Below are 22,171 nucleotides of genomic sequence, written 5' to 3'. Positions count from 1 at the left end.
TTTTTGTAGCCTATGCAACAGGAAGGGAAGGAAAAGCAATTTCCAAACAGACAATCTCCAGATGGATAGGAAATTGCATACGGTTCTGTTACTCCTTCCATGGAAAACCAATTCCACAGAACATAAGGCCTCATTCTACAAGGGCAACAGCCACTACCACAGCCTTCCTACGAGGTGTGGCAACCAAGGACATTATTGAGGCGGCTACTTGGACCTCCGTGCATACATTTGCCAAGCATTATAACTTACCAATGTACTCCAGATCCCGAGCAGGGTTTGCCACTGCTGTGCTGCAAGGGATCCTAAACACACCATAATCTAAATTTTTTCCTCCTCCCTTAGTTGGCTATGGTATTCTACCCAGTTGTTATGACTGCAGATGCATCCATGAAGGACATAGTACAGTTTTGTACCTACCATAAATGTAGATGTCCGAACTGGATAGCATCTGCAGTCAGGATTACCCTCCCTCCTTCCCCTCTGTGGTACTCCTGGGGTATTTACCCTTCTAATAGCTAGCTAGTGGGGGGAGTCTTTTATGGTGTATTTGTTTGTATATATGTACATACATGCTTATTTTCTGAGTTTGCCTTCTATCCTTTTGGAAACATTGGCATTTATCCAAAAATTAGCCTTCCAGGAAGGGCAACTGGCATCCGGGGCAAGAAACACTGAAGAAAATGGCGTTGGCTGATGCCTTTATACCCAGAGACCCGCAGAGATGACGTCGGGTGAAGTGCGACATCAGCCGAAGCCGGACCTGGACTTTGGAATCCGGCCGACTGCAGGGCTGCCTGACGACAGGACAACCCAGTTGTTATGACTGCAGATGCTATCCAGTTCGGACATCTACATTTATGGTAGGTACAAAACTGTACTTTATTGCTGTGTCAGCCTAAAAATCCTCCAGGGAGTTATCCTCTACTTCTTTGTTCCCAGAAGATAGAGATAGCAAGTTCATGGACAGACTGGGGAAGAAAATATACACTTCTTCCACTCTGGCCATTAGATCTATTAATTATCAAACCCACATAGTTAGATTTGTCGTAGATACCTTGGCTAAGGCCTCTACACTAATGTCTGATGTGCTAGACTCTCCTGCCAAGTCTCTGCTAACTGCCCTGCTCTCTACTGCCTCGCAGGTAACCAGGCATTCTGTCAAGTGCAGCTATGGTGCTGTAGAAGCATCATCCATGTCTGCAGTATTTGGCTCTGTCCTGAGAAGGGTATTCCTCACTGAGACTTCAGCCTATACCCTTGGATGTAAAGGCCAAATTACTTGATGCACCTCTGGATAATAAAGCCCTTTTTGGCACAGCTTCAGCTGAGCTCCTTAAATCCCTCCAAGAAAAGGGCAAAGATCTTCAAATTTTGAAACATTTGCTTGTCTCACCCGTTCCTAGATACCACAGGAACTACCCACAAAAGACCAGTTTTGTAAGGAAACAGTTCTCCTGCAGCCCAGTCTACAGGATGGAGACACCCTAGGAAGCAAACCACTCCTAGACTCTCCTTCACCTCAACCCCTACTTCCTTTGAGACAGCCTGACCCAGACAGAGCTCCTCCACTGTGACTCAAATCCCTTACCCAGATGCACCCCCTGTCCCTCCACCTCAACCCCTACTTCCTTTGAGACAGCCTGACCCAGACAGAAGCCCCTCCATTGTGACTCAAATTCCTTGCCCAGATGCACCCCCCTGTCCCTCCCTCTGTCTTTCCCTACCCTCTTGGTAGATCACTTCAGAGAATTGGGTCCTTTCTATCATACAAAACGGTTACTTCATGACTTGTTGGGCAGTTTTTCCAGGGGACCGCTCAAACTCCATCAAATCAGCTCCACCTTTTTCCTGTACATCTGCATCAGCTCCTATCTCAGGTCACAGTAGAACATGTGTCTCAGGATCAGACAGCCAAGGGCTTTTATTCCACAATGTTTCTGGTCTGAAGAAAGGATGGTCCTTGGAGACCAATTCTCGACTTGTCCCTACTCAATCAATATCTCAAGGTGCCTACCTTCAAGATGCTCACTTTATAGCATTTCTTACCTCACCAAACCTTTATGGCATCCCTGGATCTGAAGGATGCTTACCTTCACATCCCTATTCACCCCAGATGCAGGAAATTCCTGCATTTCTCAGTGGGTTCTTCACATTTTTCTGCATTGCCATTTTTGCTATTTGGACTTTCTACAGCGCCAAGAGTATTCACAAAGTGTCTAGCCCTGGTTATCACCCATTGCAGAATGCAGGATATACACATTTACCCCTGCCTAGATGACCTGCTAATCCTGCACCAGGAGTATCACTCCCAGTCCCATCACTTAGACATGGTGTGCAGGATCTGGAGGACCTCTGTTTCACAGTGACTCTAGGGCAATCCCAAATGACACCAGGTCAAGACCTTGTCTTCTTTGGTTGCAGTATAAGGATGGACATATCAGCTTTTTACCCCTGCCAGAAGGTGGAAACCCTCACCCACTGTTTCCAGTCTCTCCTTCATGTCCCAGCTATCTCAGCCAGGGAATTTGAGGATCCTGCACCACATGGCCTCCTTGATTCCCATGCTTCTCTTGGCCAGGCTTGCATATGAGGAAATTCCAGTGGATCATGAGGAATTTGTGGAGCGCAAACACATTGTCTGGATGTTGCACTCCTCCTTCTCCCATGCTTGAAAAAGGAACTGTCATGGTGGATCTCAAACATTACCCTCAGTCAAGGGATACCCCTGCAGATCCCTCCTCCCCCACAACACATCTACGCAGATGCATCAGATCTGGGTGGGGGAGACATCCTGCGCAGCAACAACAGTCAGAACAAAGTTCAGGGGGAGTGGTCCACCCAAAAGAAAAAGGGACCACATCAACAAAAAGGGACCACATCAAGATAAAGGAACTAAAGGCACTTCTCTTGGCACTTCAGGCCTTTCAAGAAATTCTGCTGCCAGGCACCTTGAAGGTAATCACAGACAATGACTGTTCTGTGGTATATCAGTAAGCAGAATAGGACAAGGTCTTATCCACTCTGAACCTTGGCATTTCAAATTTGTTCCCTAGCTACAAACCTTCACATTCTCTGTTGAGGGAATATATACAGCTTGCAGGTGTATGTGATTGCAGACACCCTCAGGAGAACCTTAGCACCCTGTTACAAATGGTTGCTTCACAGGGAGGTGTTTGTGGGTCTTCTTTACAGGTGGGGTATTCCACAAGCAGATCTGTTTGCCTTCTCCCAGAACAGAAAGTTGCCCCTGTTTTGCATGAGAACTCCACATCCAAAGGCCCGGAAGGTGGACGCCTTCTCTTTTTCATGGGAGGGGATGTTCATTTATGCCTACTCCCATCACACTGATTCAAAAAGTCTTGAAGATTCAGAGGGACAAGCCAAAAATCCTGCTGTTTAACCCCCTTTTGGCTAAGACAGCATTGGTTTCCCCTATTATTTCTATTCGCCAAAGACAATCACCACAGGCTACATCACTGATTCGACCTACTCATACACCCTCAGGTGCTCAACCTCAGACTGATCTTATGGGTGATAGAATTTTGATCCTCTTTAGACACCTGTATTCAGAGGATTCACTCAATGTCCTGCAGGAGGCCAGGAAACCTAGTACCAGGAGAAATTTACTTATCTAAATGAAAAAGATTCTCCAGGTGGTGTCTCATGAACAAACAGTGCCCATTGCTTGCTCCAGTACATATAGTCCTTTCTTATTTGTGTGCGCTGCTACATTCCGGACTGACGTTTTCTTCTGTAAAAGTGCATTTGTCAGCCATCTCCACTTGTCTCCCTTTAGTACCCTTATTGGTATCCAGGCTAGATGTAAAACTCTTTAAAAGGGGTCCTCCATATCAGACCACCTCGTAAGCCTATTCCTCCACCCTGGGACCTTAATTTTGTGCTGGAAAAACTCGCATTACCCCCTTTGAACCAGCCCATTCAGCATCTCTTAAGTTATGTACTTGGAAAACAGTTTTCTTGGTGGCTCTTACTTCTGCCAGGAGCGTCTCTGAAATCCAAGCCCTTATGTCCACTCCTCCATACTTTATCTTCCATAGAGATAGGGTCTCCCTCAGGACCAATCCTTACTTCATGCCTAAGGTGGTTTAATGAGCTGTCCTTGAATCAGACCATTAATCTCACTGTTTTTCCCTCGGCCTGAGATCTCCTCAGAAAGGACTTTACATTCCCTGGATGCACATAGACAACTGAAGTATTATCTGGACAAGACCAAATCCACTAGAAAGTCTAACCAGCTTTTTGCCTCCTTTCATGCTAGAGCCCTGGGCAAGGCAGTGTCAAAACGGACAATTGCCTCGTGGATTTCTAAGGCTATCTCCTTTTGCTATTCCTTTCATGGAAAATAATTGAACTCCAATGTGAAAGCCCATCCTACCAGAGCTGCCTCTTAGACAGTCGCACCAAATATTACAAATTAGATTTGATTTCTAGAGCAAGGGCTGGATTTGCCAGGTCAGGTTTGCAGGGTCTCATCGACTCTGTCTCAAAACCTACCTCCCAGGCTCCTACCTAAAGGTTTGGTACTCTCCCTACTGATGTTCTTCATCTCACATTGCTGCAGTCATAACTTGTGGGGTAGTCCGCTGTCCTCGGTCGGCCCGAATACCAAAGTATTAGGCTGGCGTCGGTCATGGGCACTCAGATCTGACGTCAGTGTGTCATGGTATTAAAGCGCATGACCGACGTCATATCCTCGGTCTTTTTTGCTGCATGGTCTGAAGCAGAAGCAGCGTTTGCAAGTGCCGTTCGGCGTTCTGAAATTTTCGTATTCTGAGTTTCAGACCGAAACCAAGTTGGGCTAAGTACCCCGTTGGGAATATTTTGTTTTTCTTGCCTCAGTTACTTCCGGATGTCAGAAAAAGTGAATAATTGTATTTCTTGTGGGAAACAGATACCGCATAGGGATTACCACTCTCTTTGTATTCCTTGTTTGGGGCCTGAGCACGACGTAGTCGGGTGTCGCTTTTGTGCTAGGTTTAATAAGCGCACCATTAAACGTAGGTTAGATTGCGCTAGGCTTGTCTTCGGTAAGCAGTGTAATTATAATATGCCGTCGGATCCTCCGCCCGCTACCGCGAAGAAGCGCAAAGAAAAATCGTTAAGGTCCAAGCAGGATGAGTCGTCCGTTCCGGACGCCGGTTCTTTAGAAACTACGGTGGAATCTGTGGATCCAGCCGAGGTTTCAGCTGAGTCTCAGGGGGGAGACATTAATTTTGCAAGATGTGGCCTCTCAGGAGTCAGGTCAGGCTGAGGGGGCCTCTCAGGTTGCTGTACTCCCTTCTTTGCCTAAGGTGGTTAGGCCTTCTCCTTCTGTTTCTAAGGTACCTTCCAAAGGCAGGCCTGGTTTGCCTTCCACAGGTGTCAGTCCTAGTTCTGCGGGTTCTGTGCCTAAAAAACACATGCTTAAAATGGCAGAAGATTTAATTTCCTTAATCAGGGGTTCTATGCCCCCTCCTGATAAGAGGCCTAGGGTGGAGCCAGAGGTGGAAAGTTTGGAGCAGGCTTCAGATTACTCAGAGTCTTCGGCTGAAGACATTCAGGATTTTCCCCCTTATTCTGATTCAGACGCAGAGGATTCCAGTCCTTCTGCTTCTCCTCCAGAGGATTTTTCTTTTTCAGAAACCCTGTATTCTATTAGGGAGCATTTTAAATGGGAAGGTCAGGATTTCTCAGATTCCCGAAAGAGGCTTAGGGAATTTCTGTTTTTACCACAGCATCGGCCCTTAGCTATACCTCCTGTTTTGGATGTTGATCAAGACGTTTTCTCTGTGGCTTCCCTTAATCCAGACTCTTTGCCTCCTGCACCAGTTAAACCAGATAGTTATTAGAGTGCCTGAGGCTCATAAATATCTGTATAAGAGCCCAAGGGCTGACCCAGAAACTATTAGCCAGGGACCTAAGGGTGTCAGGGCTTCTGTTGTAAAGAATCCAGTTCCTATGGATAAAGATGCTAGAGCTTTGGATAGGTGGGGTAAGAAAGTGTATACCTCTTCCACTTTAGCAATGAGGGCTTTGAATTGCCAGTTTCATATGTTGAAGTACCAGAATTTTCTCCTTACTCAGTTAAAATCTAAAGTGGATGCTTTGGCAGAGGGCATAGAGTGTAAGGAATTACAGGATTTGGTTCATGCCTCTGATCAGGTGGGCAAGCATTCTTTGCAGTGTGGTTTCGATGCTTTACAGGCTTCTTCCAGGGTGGCTGCTACTGGTTCAGTTATTCGCAGGCACGCCTGGCTTAAGGATCAGAATTTGTCAGAGCATGTTAAAGCTAGAATTTTGGATGCTCCTTTGCAGTCTGAAGTTTTGTTTGGTTCTCCTATGGAGTCTGTCTTGAAGAAAATGGAAGACAAGGCTAAGTCTCTGCAGACTGTTAAAGATTTTTTGCAGGTGCAGCCCCCTAAGTTTAGCAGGAATTGGCCTACTAAGGGATGGGCTTACCCTTCTTCTGATTTACAGTCTAGGGGTAGATCTAGACGTGGTAGGGGCAGAGCTCAGGGTTCTTTCAGGCCTACAACGTGGAGTTCCCCTGCACAATCTACAGGTGAGGGCAGGGGCCAGTCCTTTCATAAACAGGCCCAATGACCTGCATCTTCAGCTGCCAGATCCTTCCTGTCTGGCAGCTCCTTTGGGAGGAAAGTTGGCACTCTTCAAGCAAAACTGGCTTTTAGTCACCCAGGACAAATGGGTGTTGGACATTATAGACCGAGGCTACAAGTTTTATTTCCACACATTGCCTCCTTTCAAAGGCATGCCAGACGTTCCTCCTCAGCAAAGGGTAGAGACTCACAAACAGATTTCTTTACTTCTTCAAATGGGGGCTATACAGCAGGTCCCTCTGTCAGAAGTGGGCCTAGGATTTTATTCTCGCCTGTTTCTAGTACCAAAGAAAGGAAACACTTGGAGGCCGATTTTGGATTTATCCATCCTCAACACATACCTGGACATTTCGAAATTCAAAATGTTGATGTTGCAACAACTTCTGCCTCTGTTGGGCAAAGATCACTGGATGGTAACTCTGGATCTCAAAGAGGCTTATCTTCATGTTCCTATCAGGCCCAGTTGCAGGAGATTTCTGCGTTTTCGAGCTGGGACTTTACATTATCAGTTCTCTGCATTGCCCTTTGGCTTATCTACTGCGCCCAGGGTGTTCACAAAGGTTCTGGCTCCGGTGATAGCCTTCTTAAGGTTAAGAGGAATACAAATTTATCCTTACTTGGACGATTGCCTGATTCTTGCTCAACACAAGCACGAGCTTCTTCACCATCTACAGTATGTTATGGCAGTGTTAAGGTGCCTAGGGTATTCTGTGAACGAAACAAAGTCCAGTCTAGTACCCTCTCAGGAAATGTGCTTTCTGGGTGTGAGACTGAATACAGCTTCCCAGATGGCTTTTTTGACCCCGTACAAACGAAAGAACCTGACACTTTACTTCCATCAATTGTCTCTACGGTCCAGGCTGACTGCAAGGACAGTCCTTCAAGCCTTGGGGTTCATGGCATCTTGTATTCTAGTGCTTCCCAATGCCAAACTGCATATGAGGAAGCTACAATGGTATCTCAAAAATGTATGGACACAACACTGCCACGATCTGGACACTGTCATTCAAATAATACCTTGCATTCAAAAGGAATTTTTGTGGTGGGCTCAGGAATGTCACCTAAACAAGGGACTCTCTGTGACCCGACCAGAGGCGAGTCACATCTTAACGACAGATGCCTCGGACAAGGCTTGGGGAGCACACCTCAATGGAAAATGGGTTCAAGACACGTGGCCTGCCAGACTTCAACATTTACATATCAACTTGAAGGAGATGTTAGCAGTCTAATTTGCATTGATGGCTTTCAAGGATTTGCTTCACCCAGGGCAAGTGATTCAAACAGACAACACAACTGTCATGTGGTACATCAACAAGCAAGGGGGAACCCATTCGTACCCTCTTTGCAGGCAAGCTATGATTTTGTGGGAGACTGCTCTCAGTTTGCACCTCACTCTTCAGGCAAGGTTTCTACCAGGAGCACAGAACTCCTTAGCAGATGTTTTGAGCAGGCAGATAGTGGATCCCCACGAGTGGAAGTTGGATCCTCATGTATTTCGACAGTTGACAGTGATATGGGGGACTCCAGACATAGATCTGTTCGCTTCTCCACTAAATTTCCAGTTGCCAAAGTTTTGCACAAGAATGTTTCATCCCACAGCTTGGAAAGTGGATGCTCTATCATTCAGTTGGAGCAATCTTCACGTCTATGCCTTTCCGCCTCTGCCTCTCCTTCCCAAGGTACTCTTGAAGGTCAGACAGGACAAGCCCTCTATGATTCTAATAGCTCCAGATTGGCCTCGACAGCACTGGTACCCTCTGCTGAGGAGTTTAGTACGGGAGCCGCCTTGGCCTTTGCCTTTGATTCCACACCTTTTGTTTCTCATCCTTTGTTTAAGCAATTCCTTAGAGGGGCAAAGAACATAAGACCCCCGCGTAGAGCTCCTACTCCTTCCTGGGATCTCAATTTTGTGTTGGAAAAACTTACTTTACCTCCTTTTGAACCTGCAGCTACGTCTGAGTTAAAGTTTTTGTCTTGGAAGACTGCTTTTTTGTTGGCCATTACGTCTGCTAGAAGGGTTTCTGAATTACAGGCTCTAATGGCAGTTGAACCCTTCCTAATTTTTCATAAGGACAGGGTATCTCTGCGTACTAACCCTACTTTTATGCCTAAAGTGGTTTCAAATGTGGCCTTGAACCAATCTATTCATTTGCCTACTTTTTATGCAGATCCCCAAAATAAAGGGGAAAAAATTTTGCACACTTTGGATATTCACAGGCAGTTGCGTTATTACTTGAGCAAGACTAAAGGGTTCAGACAGTCTCGACAGTTGTTTGTTTCTTTCGCTTTGGGCTCTCAGGGGAAACCTGTTTCAAAACAAACTATTTCTAAGTGGATTGACCATTGTATTGCTTTTTGTTATTCTCATCATGGTAAAGAGATTCCGGCTGGAATCAGACCTCATTCCACTAGGGCTACTGCCACTTCTACTGCTTTTTTAAGGGGGGTAGCTACTAAAGATATTTTGGAGGCAGCTACTTGGAGTTCAGTGCACACTTTTTCTAAACATTACCATCTCCCTCTTTATTCCAAGTCTAGGGCTGGATTTGCCACTGCAGTCTTACAGGGCATGTTAGCAGCTCCCAATGCTTTATGATTTTGCCAGCCTCCCTTTACCTTTGCTTTGGGATTCTACCCACAAGTTATGACTGCAGCAATGTGAGATGAAGAACATAGTACAGTTTTGTACCTACCATAAATGTAGATGTTCGAAGATCCACATTGCTGCAGTCCAATTTACCCTCCCTCCTTCTCCTCTGTAGTTTAGGAGTGGTTGTATGGTTTGGGTGGTAGAGGTTGTTTGTACATGGGTTTTGGAGGTTTTTCTATTTTTGGCTGTGGCCTTTCTTTTTAGGGCCTTCTGACATCTGGGGCAAGAAAAGACTGTGAGGATATGACGTCGGTCATGCGCTTTAATACCATGACGCACTGACGTCAGATCTGAGCGCCCATGACCGACGCCAGCCTAATACTTTGGTATTTGGGCCGACCGAGGACAGCGGACTACCCCACAAGTTATGACTGCAGCAATGTGGATCTTTGAACATCTACATTTATGGTAGGTACAAAACTGTACTTTATGAATACTGCAACATGAGAATAGAAGGACATAGAATAGTTGTGTAATAACTTACCATAACCATAGATGTCCTTCTCTTCCATGTTGCAGTATTCATTTCCCCCTCCTAAGGTTTTCTTTTGTTGGTTTGTTTTCCTTAAAAGGGTATAACAGGTGCCATGTAGTTCTACAGTTTAAATACTTCCTTGACTGGTGGTGTGTGGGTCTAGAAAGCTTCTTTTCTTGTAGCCTCCTAGGGGGTACTGTGGTATGCGGCAGTCTGTTCCGAGATGGGTATGTGCAGACATCACATATATAGCCGACATAGGTTTATGGCTCTGACATGCAGCATCGCACATACCCCTTATCCAAAGACTTTGGTATACTGTCTGGATGTCCAGAGCTTCAAGCAGCAACCTCCCTACTGTTATGAATAATGCAACAAGGAAGAGGACATCTATGGTTATGGTAAGTTCTTACACAGCTATTCTATCAGATGGCAGTAATTGTCAAAGTTTAGGCTCAGAGAATATGCAGTCTGTGGAATGAAATTTAGTGGCTGATGCTGAGAGTAGAGCCATTAGTGGATTGGCTTCTTAAGTTGTAGTGTGGGATGTCTTGTTTCAAAGGTAGGGAAGTGGTGTGTCTTGGCAAGTGAGTTTGAAGAAAAAGGAAGGTAAGAAGGATGACTGTGTCTTGAGTGGGTAGTCCATTTTAGTTTTCAAGGGTGTTGCAATGATGGTCATGCATAGGAGAGTTGATAATGAAATGCGGATTTTATTTGAGAGAGATTGCAAGGTGGGTAGTGTTTTTATTTTTCTTTTGTAAAGGAATGGCAAGTAGGGGTAAGCCTTATTCTGTTTGTGTAAGCAGGACACAAGTCTGCTCTAGCAGGATATGAAAGGAAAAAATATCTTTTGTGCCCAGAACAGGAGATAGTTTAGTTGCATTTGACTTTCTGAATAAGAATCTGAACATTTCTGTATAGCATGCTTTTTACTTGTATAAGATAGACTTTTAATTTGTTGGTTTGTTTGGAGTGGTCTTGGATGTACATGCACATCCACATACTTGTTTTATTTTAGATATCCTCCTACTGTTGTAGTGTTTTTGGTCATACATGTCTTTGTTGATAAACATTACAACTTTCCAAAAATCAGTGCAATTCCCATGCTTGGTGCATTATAACATCATGGCAACAGCTGCCCCTTCTATTCCAACCCACATCATAAATTTTACTGTCTCACAATATTAGCACAGCCCAAAGTTGGCATTTACACTGGATTTACCAGCTCATGCAGTTTTTATAATTTACTGCCCATGTAAAATATGCTATACCTCTCGATTTCTTAGAGAAAGAAATCTCAACAAAGCCACAAATAATGGGGGCACAAAGGCCCCAAAATAGGAATACTTTTTAAAATGTTGCTTTTACAAGCTTAGAAAGTTGATAGAATAACAGGTTTTGCATTAGCATGAATTTTTGGAAGGATATGAAGTTTGAAACTGAAATGTCTGCAGTTATCGGACTTCAGTCCTCCGTAATCTGCCGGTGATTTGCCAGAAAACCAGAATTTTATGAGAAATGGAACAAAGATATGAAGCAAAAAAAAATCTGGACAGTTGAGAGGTATGGCTGTGACCGCTAGGAAATTCCATTAGCAGTTCTTACAGTTTCTGTAAACACAGCACTGGGACCTGACCATTTAAAAAAAAAAAAAAAAAAAAAAAAGAGGCTACTATCTCACATATATTTTAAGTTTAGGTGGACTTTTTTATTTAGTTATGTTGCTACTGATCTTGTAGCACATTTCTATTTATTGTGACTACTTTCACATCAGGCTCCATATGCGTATTGATTGCATCTAGCCTGTAGCTGTTATTTTAAATTTATGCTCTATTTCTATTGCAAGTTGTGAATTGGCAGAAGAACATGATCCGACTCTTATCAGGCATCTATGTGTAAAAAGCTGAGCTCTGTTCTTTTTTTTTTTCAGATTAGTATTTTTTTAAAATGCCTGTCTAAGACTGTGTGTGGGAGAGAATAGAGCACTTTATCCACATGAATAATTTGCTTCGTAGAGAGGGCGATATACTCCTAATACCTCAAAGAAGTGGTCTTCATTGCTTTGTTCTAATGTTTTCTAACTTATTATGGAAATAGGTGCAGTATGACTTCAGAGTTTATTTAGCTAGGAGGGATGAGCTGGCTTGTTTATCATAAAGAATTTCAGAGTAATTTTCATAGAAGCCTGAATTCAGTACAGAATGTTTATATCAGTACTAGTATGAATTGAATAAAGAAAAAAAAAAGTTTTCAAAGAGTGATGCTGCATGTGCTTGATTCAGCTAAATGAGCAGTGAGGATATGATCATTTTATCTCATCTAGATGCTTCCCTTTGTACTTTTTCCACAGCGAGCGCCATGACAATGAAGTGGCGCATGTTTTTCAGGAAGAACTCGTAATACAGGCACAGCAGAGACGCTGGCAGGAGGAAAAGGATGAGGTGAGATGGGGTTTTAATTAAATGTTAGACACCTCTTCTATTTATAGTGCATATGATTTATGTGTATATTAATGGCGAACGTTGAGTCATAGTTAGCCATTTTGATATTTACAAATGGTGGAGTGCCTGAATGTAGCCACATGGGTAGCTTTGTTTATTTCCTTTAACGGGTGCTTACAGCAGCATATAAAACCAATTAAGTAATACAAAAGAGCTGCATCTTAATCTGGCTGAACTGCTGACATATTTAAAGTCAAATGTCAAGATATGTATCCCATGTAAGATGGAAAGCAGCTGTGTTTTTTGTTTGTTTTTATAAAGTAGCACTACATGGTAAAAGTACTGCACTGTCTCCTCTTCCTTGCAGTGAAATGTCTAAGCCAGTTGTCCTGCATGTTCATCCAGGTATGGTTATAGTTAATGTGATGTGATGCATATGTGCATTTAAGATGTACACATGGCAGGATTACCACTTTCTCTTTACACATGCAAAGAAGATTCTGAGCTACCTATATTTCTTTTTGAATGTATGAGAGACACACTCACACACTTGGATCCACTCTGCATTATATCCACTTATTTTACTTTTGTTGAAGTTATTGCCAGCAGTTCTTTGGACTGTTTTAGTGATGACAGTAATACCTGTACACTAACTGATCCCTTCAGTTTTGAGAGTGTGCCCCCTTATGGAGGGGGGATTAAAAGATCCTTTAGGGGAAAAGAAGCAACTTTGTTTTGTTAGAATTTAATATCAGCTGACTGTTAGAGAGGCAGTTTTCAACTATATTGGATGTATTCTGGGTTATTGTCATTAGATCTGTCGGGGAGATGGCTGAACAAATCAAGGCAGAGTCATTTGCATATTGGATACAGATAGCATTTGGGATAACAGTGGGAAGGTGATTAATAGAGAGAAAAGAAGGGTCCTAGTATGGAGCCCTGTGGGACACCTAGGGTGACGGGTAGGCAGGTTGATGGTTTGTACTGCCATAGGATAGCTTGTTGTCTATTGTAAGATTGGAACCATTGAAGTGCACAGCTGTTTATTGAGAATGCCTTAAGGGTGCGCATGAGTATTTGGTGGTTGACCGTATCGAAGCCCTTTGAGAGATCTAAAAAGAGGGCTGAGGAAAGCTTGCTTTTATTTTGGTTATGGTTTATGGTTTTAGAGAAGAATTGCAGGGCTGAGGTGGTACTGTGGTGTGGCCTAAAACTGTGCTGAGAGTTAGCCAACAGTTTATTTTGGGTAAGATAATGCACAAGTTGTTTATGGACACACATCTCCATAATTTTAGCCAATGGTGACAGAATAGCTATGGAAGTTTGACAGTTTGAAGGAGTTGCGTTCTTTATGAAGTGATATTACATGAAATATTTTCCAAATGGAGGGGATGGTAGCTTCAGATAAGTTTCTGTTGATTATGATGGAGATTGGGTATGCTATGGCACCTGCTGCTTTTTGCAGATACTCTGGTGGAATGAGATCAGCTGCTAGGGTAGTTGGTTTTAATTTCTTAATTAGAGATCTGATAAGTGATGTAGAAACAGGCTGAAAGCTAAAGGAGACTGGGGTATTGGCTGTGGCAGAATTTGGGTTGGAGCATCTGGGTGCCAGTTGGCTGGCTGGCTACGGATTGGATAGTCTGTGTGAAGAAACTATTGAAGGTATTTGCAATATCCTGTGGGGATTTATGGTTGGAAGCTGACTGGGTAGGAGTGGAGGACTGTCCTGGGTGAAGAAGTTTGTTTATTCCTGCCCAAAACTTTTGAGATTTGTTGTGATGTTTTTGTTGAAGATGGTAGTAGAAGTATTTTTTTGTCTAGTATAATAGATTTTTTGTGTGATTCCTTAGCTGTCGGTATCAGAGTTGATCTAGTGGGTCTTTTGTGGCACGCCATTTGCCTCCTGCCTTATTTATAGCTATGGTTTTAGATTTGGTCTCTCTTGAGAGCCATGGGACAGATTTTGTTTTGATTCTAATGGAACGAGCAGGAGCGTGAGAATCAAGAATAGTAAGGAATATGGAATTAAAGTATGCTATTGCATTGTCCAGTGAAAGGTGCTTTAGGATTAACCAATTGCAAGATTTAAGTTCATTTTGAAAATTGGTGGAGTTGAAGTTCTTTTTTCTGATGGTTTTAAAGGTGGTCTGGTGGGGGTTGTCCACCTTGTGCTTGATAATGTATGTAAGTGGTCATTTAGGTCATCTGAGAGGGTCCCTGACTTGTACATATAGGGGTGGCTGTTGATAAGTATCCAATCTAGGATACCATCTTTGTTATTGAGTTTGCCTTTCCTGGTGGGGGAGGATATGAGCTGCATAAAACTGTGTAGGTTGGCATGGTTTGTAGGATATTACAAGGAACAGGTGTTCCAATCAATGTTAAAATCTCCAAGCACCATAGTTTCTTGGGGGTAGGTACTGGATAACCAATGGAGGATGTTAATACAGTACAATAATACAAACCCCTGGGGGAATGTAAATGCAGACGATGTTTATGCAGTTGTTATTGTTAATCTATAGTTTGTAATAATAATTTCTGCATTATTAAACTGGGGTGGTTGTAGGTTGTATTTTAGTACCGCTACCCCACCCTTCCTAGTAGTACGATCTAATCCAAGTATGTTGTACCCTGGTGGCATTTACCTCATTGTCTTTAGTTACCAGTTTTAGTCAGGTCTCCATAAGACCTAATACATCGGGGGAGTAAACTGCTAAGAGGACATGCAGGTGAGGAGATATGGAATGAGTAACAGAGGTAACAGCGAAAATAGTAGCAGTATTTTGAGGGATAACATAGTGCCTGGCTGGGGCATTATGTGGGAACTGTATTTGGAGCAGGAGTAAATTAAGAAGACTAGGAAGATTAGTGGCAGGTAGGGGGTTGATCTAGGTTAGCTTTGATAGGTTATAGTGGAGGAGTGTGGTTTTTAGAGCTTTACATTTAGCACCACTGGGGGCAGAGTGCGAAGCAAGTCCAAGCTCAGAGAGACCAAACCACAAGGTACCTGATTTCTGTGCATGCAAGGTAAGTAATTGTAAAATGTTATATTTTTATATCTCTAGTTTTATACTGCATATTGATAGTACAGACTTGGGGAGGTAAAGAAGATTATATTTGCCACTAGTAGCTCTTTAACTAGCGACCAAATAATTAGCTAAAAGCAACACTTAAGAAATTCCTGGGGTCTAATGGCTTACCAGTGAGCAGAAATTCCTGGGGTCAAATGGCTTACCAGTGAGCAGAATTAAACTGGTGATGAGCACTTGTGTCCTGATGGGAGATTAGTAATTTAAAGATGGATCCATGAACAGCAGAAATCTATTATAGACTTAGTATTGGGGGTGGGGGTAGCAGAAAGGGGTGTGTACCACGTGCAATGCAAAGAAACTAGCCAAACCAGAGAGGCAAGCAGTGGAAATTTGAGTGATGGCCTCTGAGGGGGTGAGTAGTAATACAAACTCTACTTGTAAAGTAAAGGCAAGAAGAGACAGCTAAGTTTATTAAGGATGGGAGTGTCTCTTCACATTGACTTGCTTATTAATAGCCAGTTTATGCACAGTAGGGGAGATAAATTAGCAACGAATGGGAATGTATAGAGATGCAAATAAACAGGTGGGAATTAAGTGATACAAAACTAAGGCAAATAGCACTGAAAGGGCTAATAAAAAAGCAAGCGGTCTGTAAGTACTCAAAGCCACACTGTTTATTGTGAGCGCTTTCGTCAGACACAATGCTCCAACTTCATTAGACAAAAGAAAAAACAATTAATCACTTTATATACTTACAGGTGGATGCAATTAAACTAATCATAAATTAACCCTCAGTAAATTGCATTCACTAATTCATGTAGGGTTATAAAGTCATCTAACTCCATTATGGCAACAGTAAACAATTCAACTAATACAAGATATCTTCTCCATTTACAATTTGTATATTTAAAACCATATACAAAACATATCAGAAACCTATACATAAATACATGCATATAATAAAAATATGTACGTTAAAAATTAACAAGGTGTAATACCCTTTCAGCTAAAATACTAGGGGAGCTAAACACATAGTTGATACAAGTGTAAGTAATTATAAAGTAAAAATTAAAAACTTAATGATTTTTACTTCACTATTCCATTTAAAAATGCAACTTATGTACATGAATATATATATATATATATATATATATATATATATATATATATATATATATGTGTGTGTGTGTGTGAATAAGAGACCAAAAAACCTGGTCGAGTAGACAAGTATATGTAAATGCAACCTTATGGTAAATATGACACTGTAGGTAAGCAAGGAAAGGCCAATGTGACACTTTAAGTATATTCTGTATGCCTTTCTACAGTAGCACTTAGTGCTGGTGCACAAGCTATAGGCGCTACCTAATTTCATATTCGTTAAGGACAGGAGGTATGTGGGCCAATGTGTGAACTTGCCACATAAGCCCACATTCCTCAAGTTTAAGTTCCCATGGACCTCCTCGTATATTATGTTCTAACTGTTGCATTACTGCAAACACAAACCTGTGAGTGAGGTAATCTAAAATGTGTTTTTCCAACACATTTGTAGTGATCTGTTTGTGTATGCTGTACTGGTGTTCGTATATCTTTTGTTTTTTTTATTTTTTTTCGGTTTTGCCAATGTAGTATGATGCGCACCCCTCGCACAAGGCTACATAGACTACCCCTTTGGTGTCACAGTTAAATTTGCCTTCTATATTATATGTTCTATCCCTAGTACAAAGTTTATTGCCCATCTTAATAATTTTACAGAGGGCAACTACCACATTTTGCCATACCAAAACTACCCTTACATATTTTTCTCTGTTTCTCTAACAGGCATTTCATATTGGGTCCCCTCCTATACGCGAATCATGGAGCTGCTTCCAATATTTTATTAAGACCATTGTCTTCCAAAATTATGGTTCACTTCTTAAGAAGAATGTCCCTAATGTTGGAATCTGTTGAATAGGTAACAAGAAATCTTGTGCCTGTATCAAGTGTTGGTTTCTCGCCCTCTTTTGAATTAGCTGTTCAAAAGATGTATTATGTATTGCTTCATAGCCTTTGTGTGCAATAGGTCTAAAATACCCCGACAGCCTTTAGTATTTACCTCATGAACAATGTGTTCAAGAAAACTTAGTGGGTACCCTCTCTTGAGGAACATAGCTTTTAACAAATCGCATTCTATCATTTAATCATTGTTACTCAAAACCATCCTAGCAGCCCTAACTACCTGTCCCTTGACAACCGCCTTCTTCTGATGGTAAGGATGGCTGCTTGAAAAATGTAAAAAAAAAAAAAAAAAAAAAAGCATTTGAGTAAGGGGGAGTAGCAGTGCCAATGTAGATGGGCTTTAAAGACAGGGAATGGGGTAAGGTATACTCAGACCTAACCCTCTCAAGCAGCGTTTCTCAAGGGGGGAGATATGTGAAGAAATTTGAAGGCTGCCAGCCTAGCCAGATAGAATTTTATAGATTTATAGATAATTCTATCATTTGTAAATATTAATGCAAGGCACAGGCTTGTGTCTTAAATGGAAAAACTGCTGCAAAAAAATGTCACAACAGTGCTCTCAACTGACCAAGTAAAAGCATGTTGTGACCCTTTAATCTAAAGTCTGCTCCAGCCTGTCTAGATGAAGACATTCTTTCTATTGTTTTAACCAAGAGTTAAAATGCTAGATTTAAACATGCAAATATATTTTTAATGCTCTGCTTCCTGACCAGCTGAAAAATAACACAAGGAGATGTTAAGAATGTGAATGTAGTTTCTGTTAGCCTGGGAACCCAGGGAAGTGTGAAGAATGATGTAATGGGAACCAGGAATGTGATTTTAAAAACAGAGAATCAGAGATTATTACTGCTTGCGTTCTATATGCAAGTTATTTTAGAAGTGTGTTTTCTCTTAGGAATAGCTAGAAACTAGAATGATAAGTGTTTTTCTGTCATGTCAGAACTATACTACTGAATTATTGTAAGTATTTCTCTGTGATCTATGTACTCTTGATTAGCACTGTGTAGTAAGAAGTATTGTCTTGTGTTTTTATTATTAAATATTTTAAAACCTTTCACCTGTGGCTGTTTTGTGTAGATATAAGCTCTAGAGTACATTGCATATTTATAGTGATTACTGTACAAGTTACTCCAAATAAGCCTTGACTGGTTTAGTCACACTTACCAATTGGATAATAATATTACACAGTAATAATTGGACACCCTTTTAAGGGCCTTTTAGTAGTTGATAAATATTAGTGGGTGGTGGCAAGCGGTACTACTGTGTATAGTCTGGGTAAAAGGGGCACATCTGTAGAACCTGTGCCAGCCTTCCCCAGAAGTGTCTGTGTGGTTGTATAAACTGTTATCTCAAAGTGTGTGCGTCTGTCAGCTACTTGTCAGGGACATGAAACACTGGTTGGACAGAGGGTGCTAGAGGTTTTGGATTGCCCACTAGGCTGAGATCTGGACCCTATAGCTGTGCCAGTGGGGAGTCTTATTGGGGACCTGGAGAGCAAGGGAACGACCAGCCCCAGACTGTGATCTTAAGGGAAATTGCACTTTACTGTGTGTATTTATTATCCTTCCTCCTAAATGAGATGCCCCCTCACTGGTGTTAGTGGTGAGGATTGAGGCTCCTTGATTGCTGGGCCAGGGCATGGGCATCACAGTGCCTCTTAGAGGCTATCTGATAAAGAGGAATAACTTGGAGAAAATGTTTTCTGAAAGTATTCAAGTGCTGTCCCAGCTGAGAGAGCTATAAAGATAAGACAAAGCCTGGTAGCACCTAGTAGCAGCACAGGCTGTACCATGCATCTTAAAATGGATAATCTTTCTTTTAGGTTAGTGTGTGGCTGTCAGGTTGGAACATTTATTCCTATTAGGAGGGCCAAACTTCAATATTTGAAGATGTATGTAGTTTTGAGTGTTAAGTTAATAGATTTTAGGGGTATTGGGATGTTTTTGTTTTATTGAAAGCCCTAAAAAGCAAATGTTTTGCAAGTTGCGATATAAGTGCAAATGGAGATGGACAAGAAACAACTGTATAAAAGTTTAACCTGCCAAACAGTATATGCATGTAACACAAAGGCTGGAACTAGACATTTAACAAAAAATCTATTGTACATAAAGGGTATGAATGATAGATTTTCAAAAAAATTATTTCTGTAATGTTTTTAACATGAATGGCCTCACAGATAGATAAATACAAGAAGAGTAATGAACTATATTAAAAAAAGGTAGAGTATAAATAGCTATACTGCAGGAGATGTACTTTGAAATAACGGAACATGTGAATACCTGGGACAAAGGAAAAGAAGTACTTATATTAATTGCAAGAAGAGTGATAGAAGAAGATAAAAATATGATAATGATAGATTTGTAGTACTAAGGGGCTATTGGCAAGGGAGGATGATTACACTGGCATGCATTTCTGTTCCACCAAAAACTGCTGTAATGGAGCTTAAGAAAATACTGGGAGAAATCAGCTTTCAGCAAGGAATGCTACTTGTAGGCGGGGACTAGAATTTAATCTGTAACAGATAAGATGTGTCTGGGGGGCCCAGCAGGGAAATATAACAAAGGAGGGTAGATTTTTTTGAAGAAATTTATGAAAATATCTGGCATGGAATGAATTCAATACTAGGAGTTTGGACTAAATGTACGTATTATTCCACACAATACAAAACTGGGCTAGGCTAGACTAGACAGAATTTACATTTCACAGGAATGTGTACATTTAATTGAGGATGTTTGATATAAACCCAATAATTATTTCAGATCATGCACCAGTAATAATTGAAATAGAAAAACATGGGTTAATAAAATAAAAATAAGACACTGGAGCTTTCCCATGTATCTGTTGAAAAGAGACTAAGTTAAGGGATGGGTAGTGGAAATTGTTCAGGAACTATTACAGAAGACAGATTTATTTTCTGAAAATATAGCTAGGGATTGGGATAAAATTCGAGTTTATAATAGGGTAGAAATGAAAGGGAGATATGGTTAAGTAAGAATTATTTAAAGGGAAGGACAAATGTTAAATTATTGCAAAATAGGTGGAATCCCACAGAACAAGAGGAGGGAGCAACTGTAGAATGTGAAAAAAGTGAGGGACTACCTCGATGATGTGCATGAGTTTAGAAAGATTTCTGTTGTGACTTTTTTTTTTTTTTGATAATTCCAGAGCACAAAACCTTTTAGCACAGTGACTCTGGCAACAAAAAGTGGAAAGGACGGTCACTAAGCTTAGGGAGCCTGTAACAAGGAAGATAAAGAAATCTTGCAGCAGTATTAGAAATATTTTGGACTTTCATAGAAAGTCTGTATAAAACTAAAAAATATGGAACTCAAGAAAAGTTACAAATGGAAATGTTTATGGAAGTATTAAGTATGCCAAGGATCGAGGGAGTTGAGTCTCTGTTACTAACAGGATAGTAGGAGATGAGAGAAAAATGGTGAGGTATAAGCAGTCTACAGGAATGTCCCCAAAAATATATGTCATTCCTGTGGAAGTTTGGAAGCTAGGAGGAAAGAAAAACTCACAAAGATCTGGAAGGTTTTGTTTAACAGTATTTTAAGAGGAGTAGAAGTACCAACATCCTAGAAGAAAGTGGTTGGTAGCTGTAGTACCTAAAAATGGTAAAGATCCATCAGATCCAGCTTTGTACAGGTCAATTTCAATGCAAAACCATGATTATAAAGTGTTTGTCTGTAATGGCTAAAAAAATGGCAGAAGTGATGCCAAGATTGTTGTGGACCAGTGTGGTTTTGTGGAGAGAAGGCAGACATTTGACTACATTAATAGAACAGTGATGATCCAGAGGGAATTAGAATGCAAGAAAATACCATTGCTGTTGGTGGGTCTTGATGCAGAAAAAGCATTTGGCAGAGTAAGCTGGGACTTTATGAGCAAGGCAGTTGAAGCATTTGTATTCCCTGATAAAATTATAAGGTTGATTTATGAGGATATATGAGGGATCGGAGGTGATAATTAAAATGAATTGCATCCTCTCTGATAATTTTTGCTTGAGCAGAGGAACCAAGCAGGGGTGTCCTCTCTCCCCTGTGTTGTTTGCATTATATTTAGAACCATTGGCAAAAAAAATATAAAGGACTCAGAAATTCAAGGATATAATTGGTATGGTAGTCATGAAAAGCTTGCTCTATTTGTAGATTATATTTTATACCTGACAAAACCAGAAAGGGACATTATAGTGTTGTGGAATATTCTGTCACAGTTTGAAATCTTTTCAGGATACAAAAATGAATGAACCTAAAAAAAAAGGGGAATCTCAGTAAGTTATGTACCCGCACACACATTGGTTCAGCAATATCCATATTTATGGGAACATGATAAAATGAAGTATTTAGGAGTATGGATTAAAATGATACTGTTGTGGCAGCTTAAGGATATGTGGGAAGGGAGTAAAAAGATAATAAAAACTGAGAAAATGCAAGCTCTGTTATATGGATATCAATAGTAAGATGCAAGCAATTAAAATGTTTTTAGCCACTTTACTCTTGTACACAGATCACACATTTTAATCAGTCAGAGAAGTTGTGGATAGCAATTTATAAAGAGATGAAGTTTTTTTTTTATCTGGGAGGGGAAGACTGCAACAGTCAAGTGGGATAAGATGATTATTGCAATAGATTGTCAGATTGGGATTACCCGATCAGAAGGCGTGTTTCAGAGCACAGTTAAGGCTCCTACGCAATCAGAAAACTATAATTCAAAGTGGAAAGGTATTATGATAAAACAGAGAGTAAGCTCAAACAACTATGTGAGGCTGAGATTTTGAATGCAGTTCTTTAAGGAGAATAACAATAATTGTGCAGAATATTATATTCATAAAGTAGTAGAAAATATTCTATGAACTTAAGCCAACAATGGGAATGGAGATTCTGGCTATAGGGATGACTGCAGTTAGTGATACAGACACTAGGCAAGAGGGGGCTGGAATTTGTTGGAGAAAA

The 22,171-nt window shown here is 41.2% G+C and overlaps 1 protein-coding gene across 2 annotated transcripts in view; it reads left to right on the top strand.

Annotated features, from left to right (window-relative positions):
* CCDC50 (coiled-coil domain containing 50) overlaps positions 1–22,171 on the top strand; it is an 830,503-nt gene that overhangs the window by 288,337 nt on the left and 519,995 nt on the right. For both annotated transcript variants that reach the window (XM_044070392.1, XM_044070390.1), the window contains exon 4: positions 12,093–12,183. In XM_044070392.1, coding sequence (XP_043926327.1) covers positions 12,093–12,183 — 91 coding nt within the window. The remainder of the gene's footprint in view (positions 1–12,092; positions 12,184–22,171) is intronic.

The sequence above is a fragment of the Protopterus annectens genome, chromosome 4.part1 (genome assembly GCF_019279795.1).
Source record: "Protopterus annectens isolate FY-2018-M chromosome 4.part1, PAN1.0, whole genome shotgun sequence".
NCBI classification, from domain to species: domain Eukaryota; kingdom Metazoa; phylum Chordata; order Ceratodontiformes; family Protopteridae; genus Protopterus; species Protopterus annectens.
This window is presented reverse-complemented; position numbering and strand designations above follow the sequence as displayed.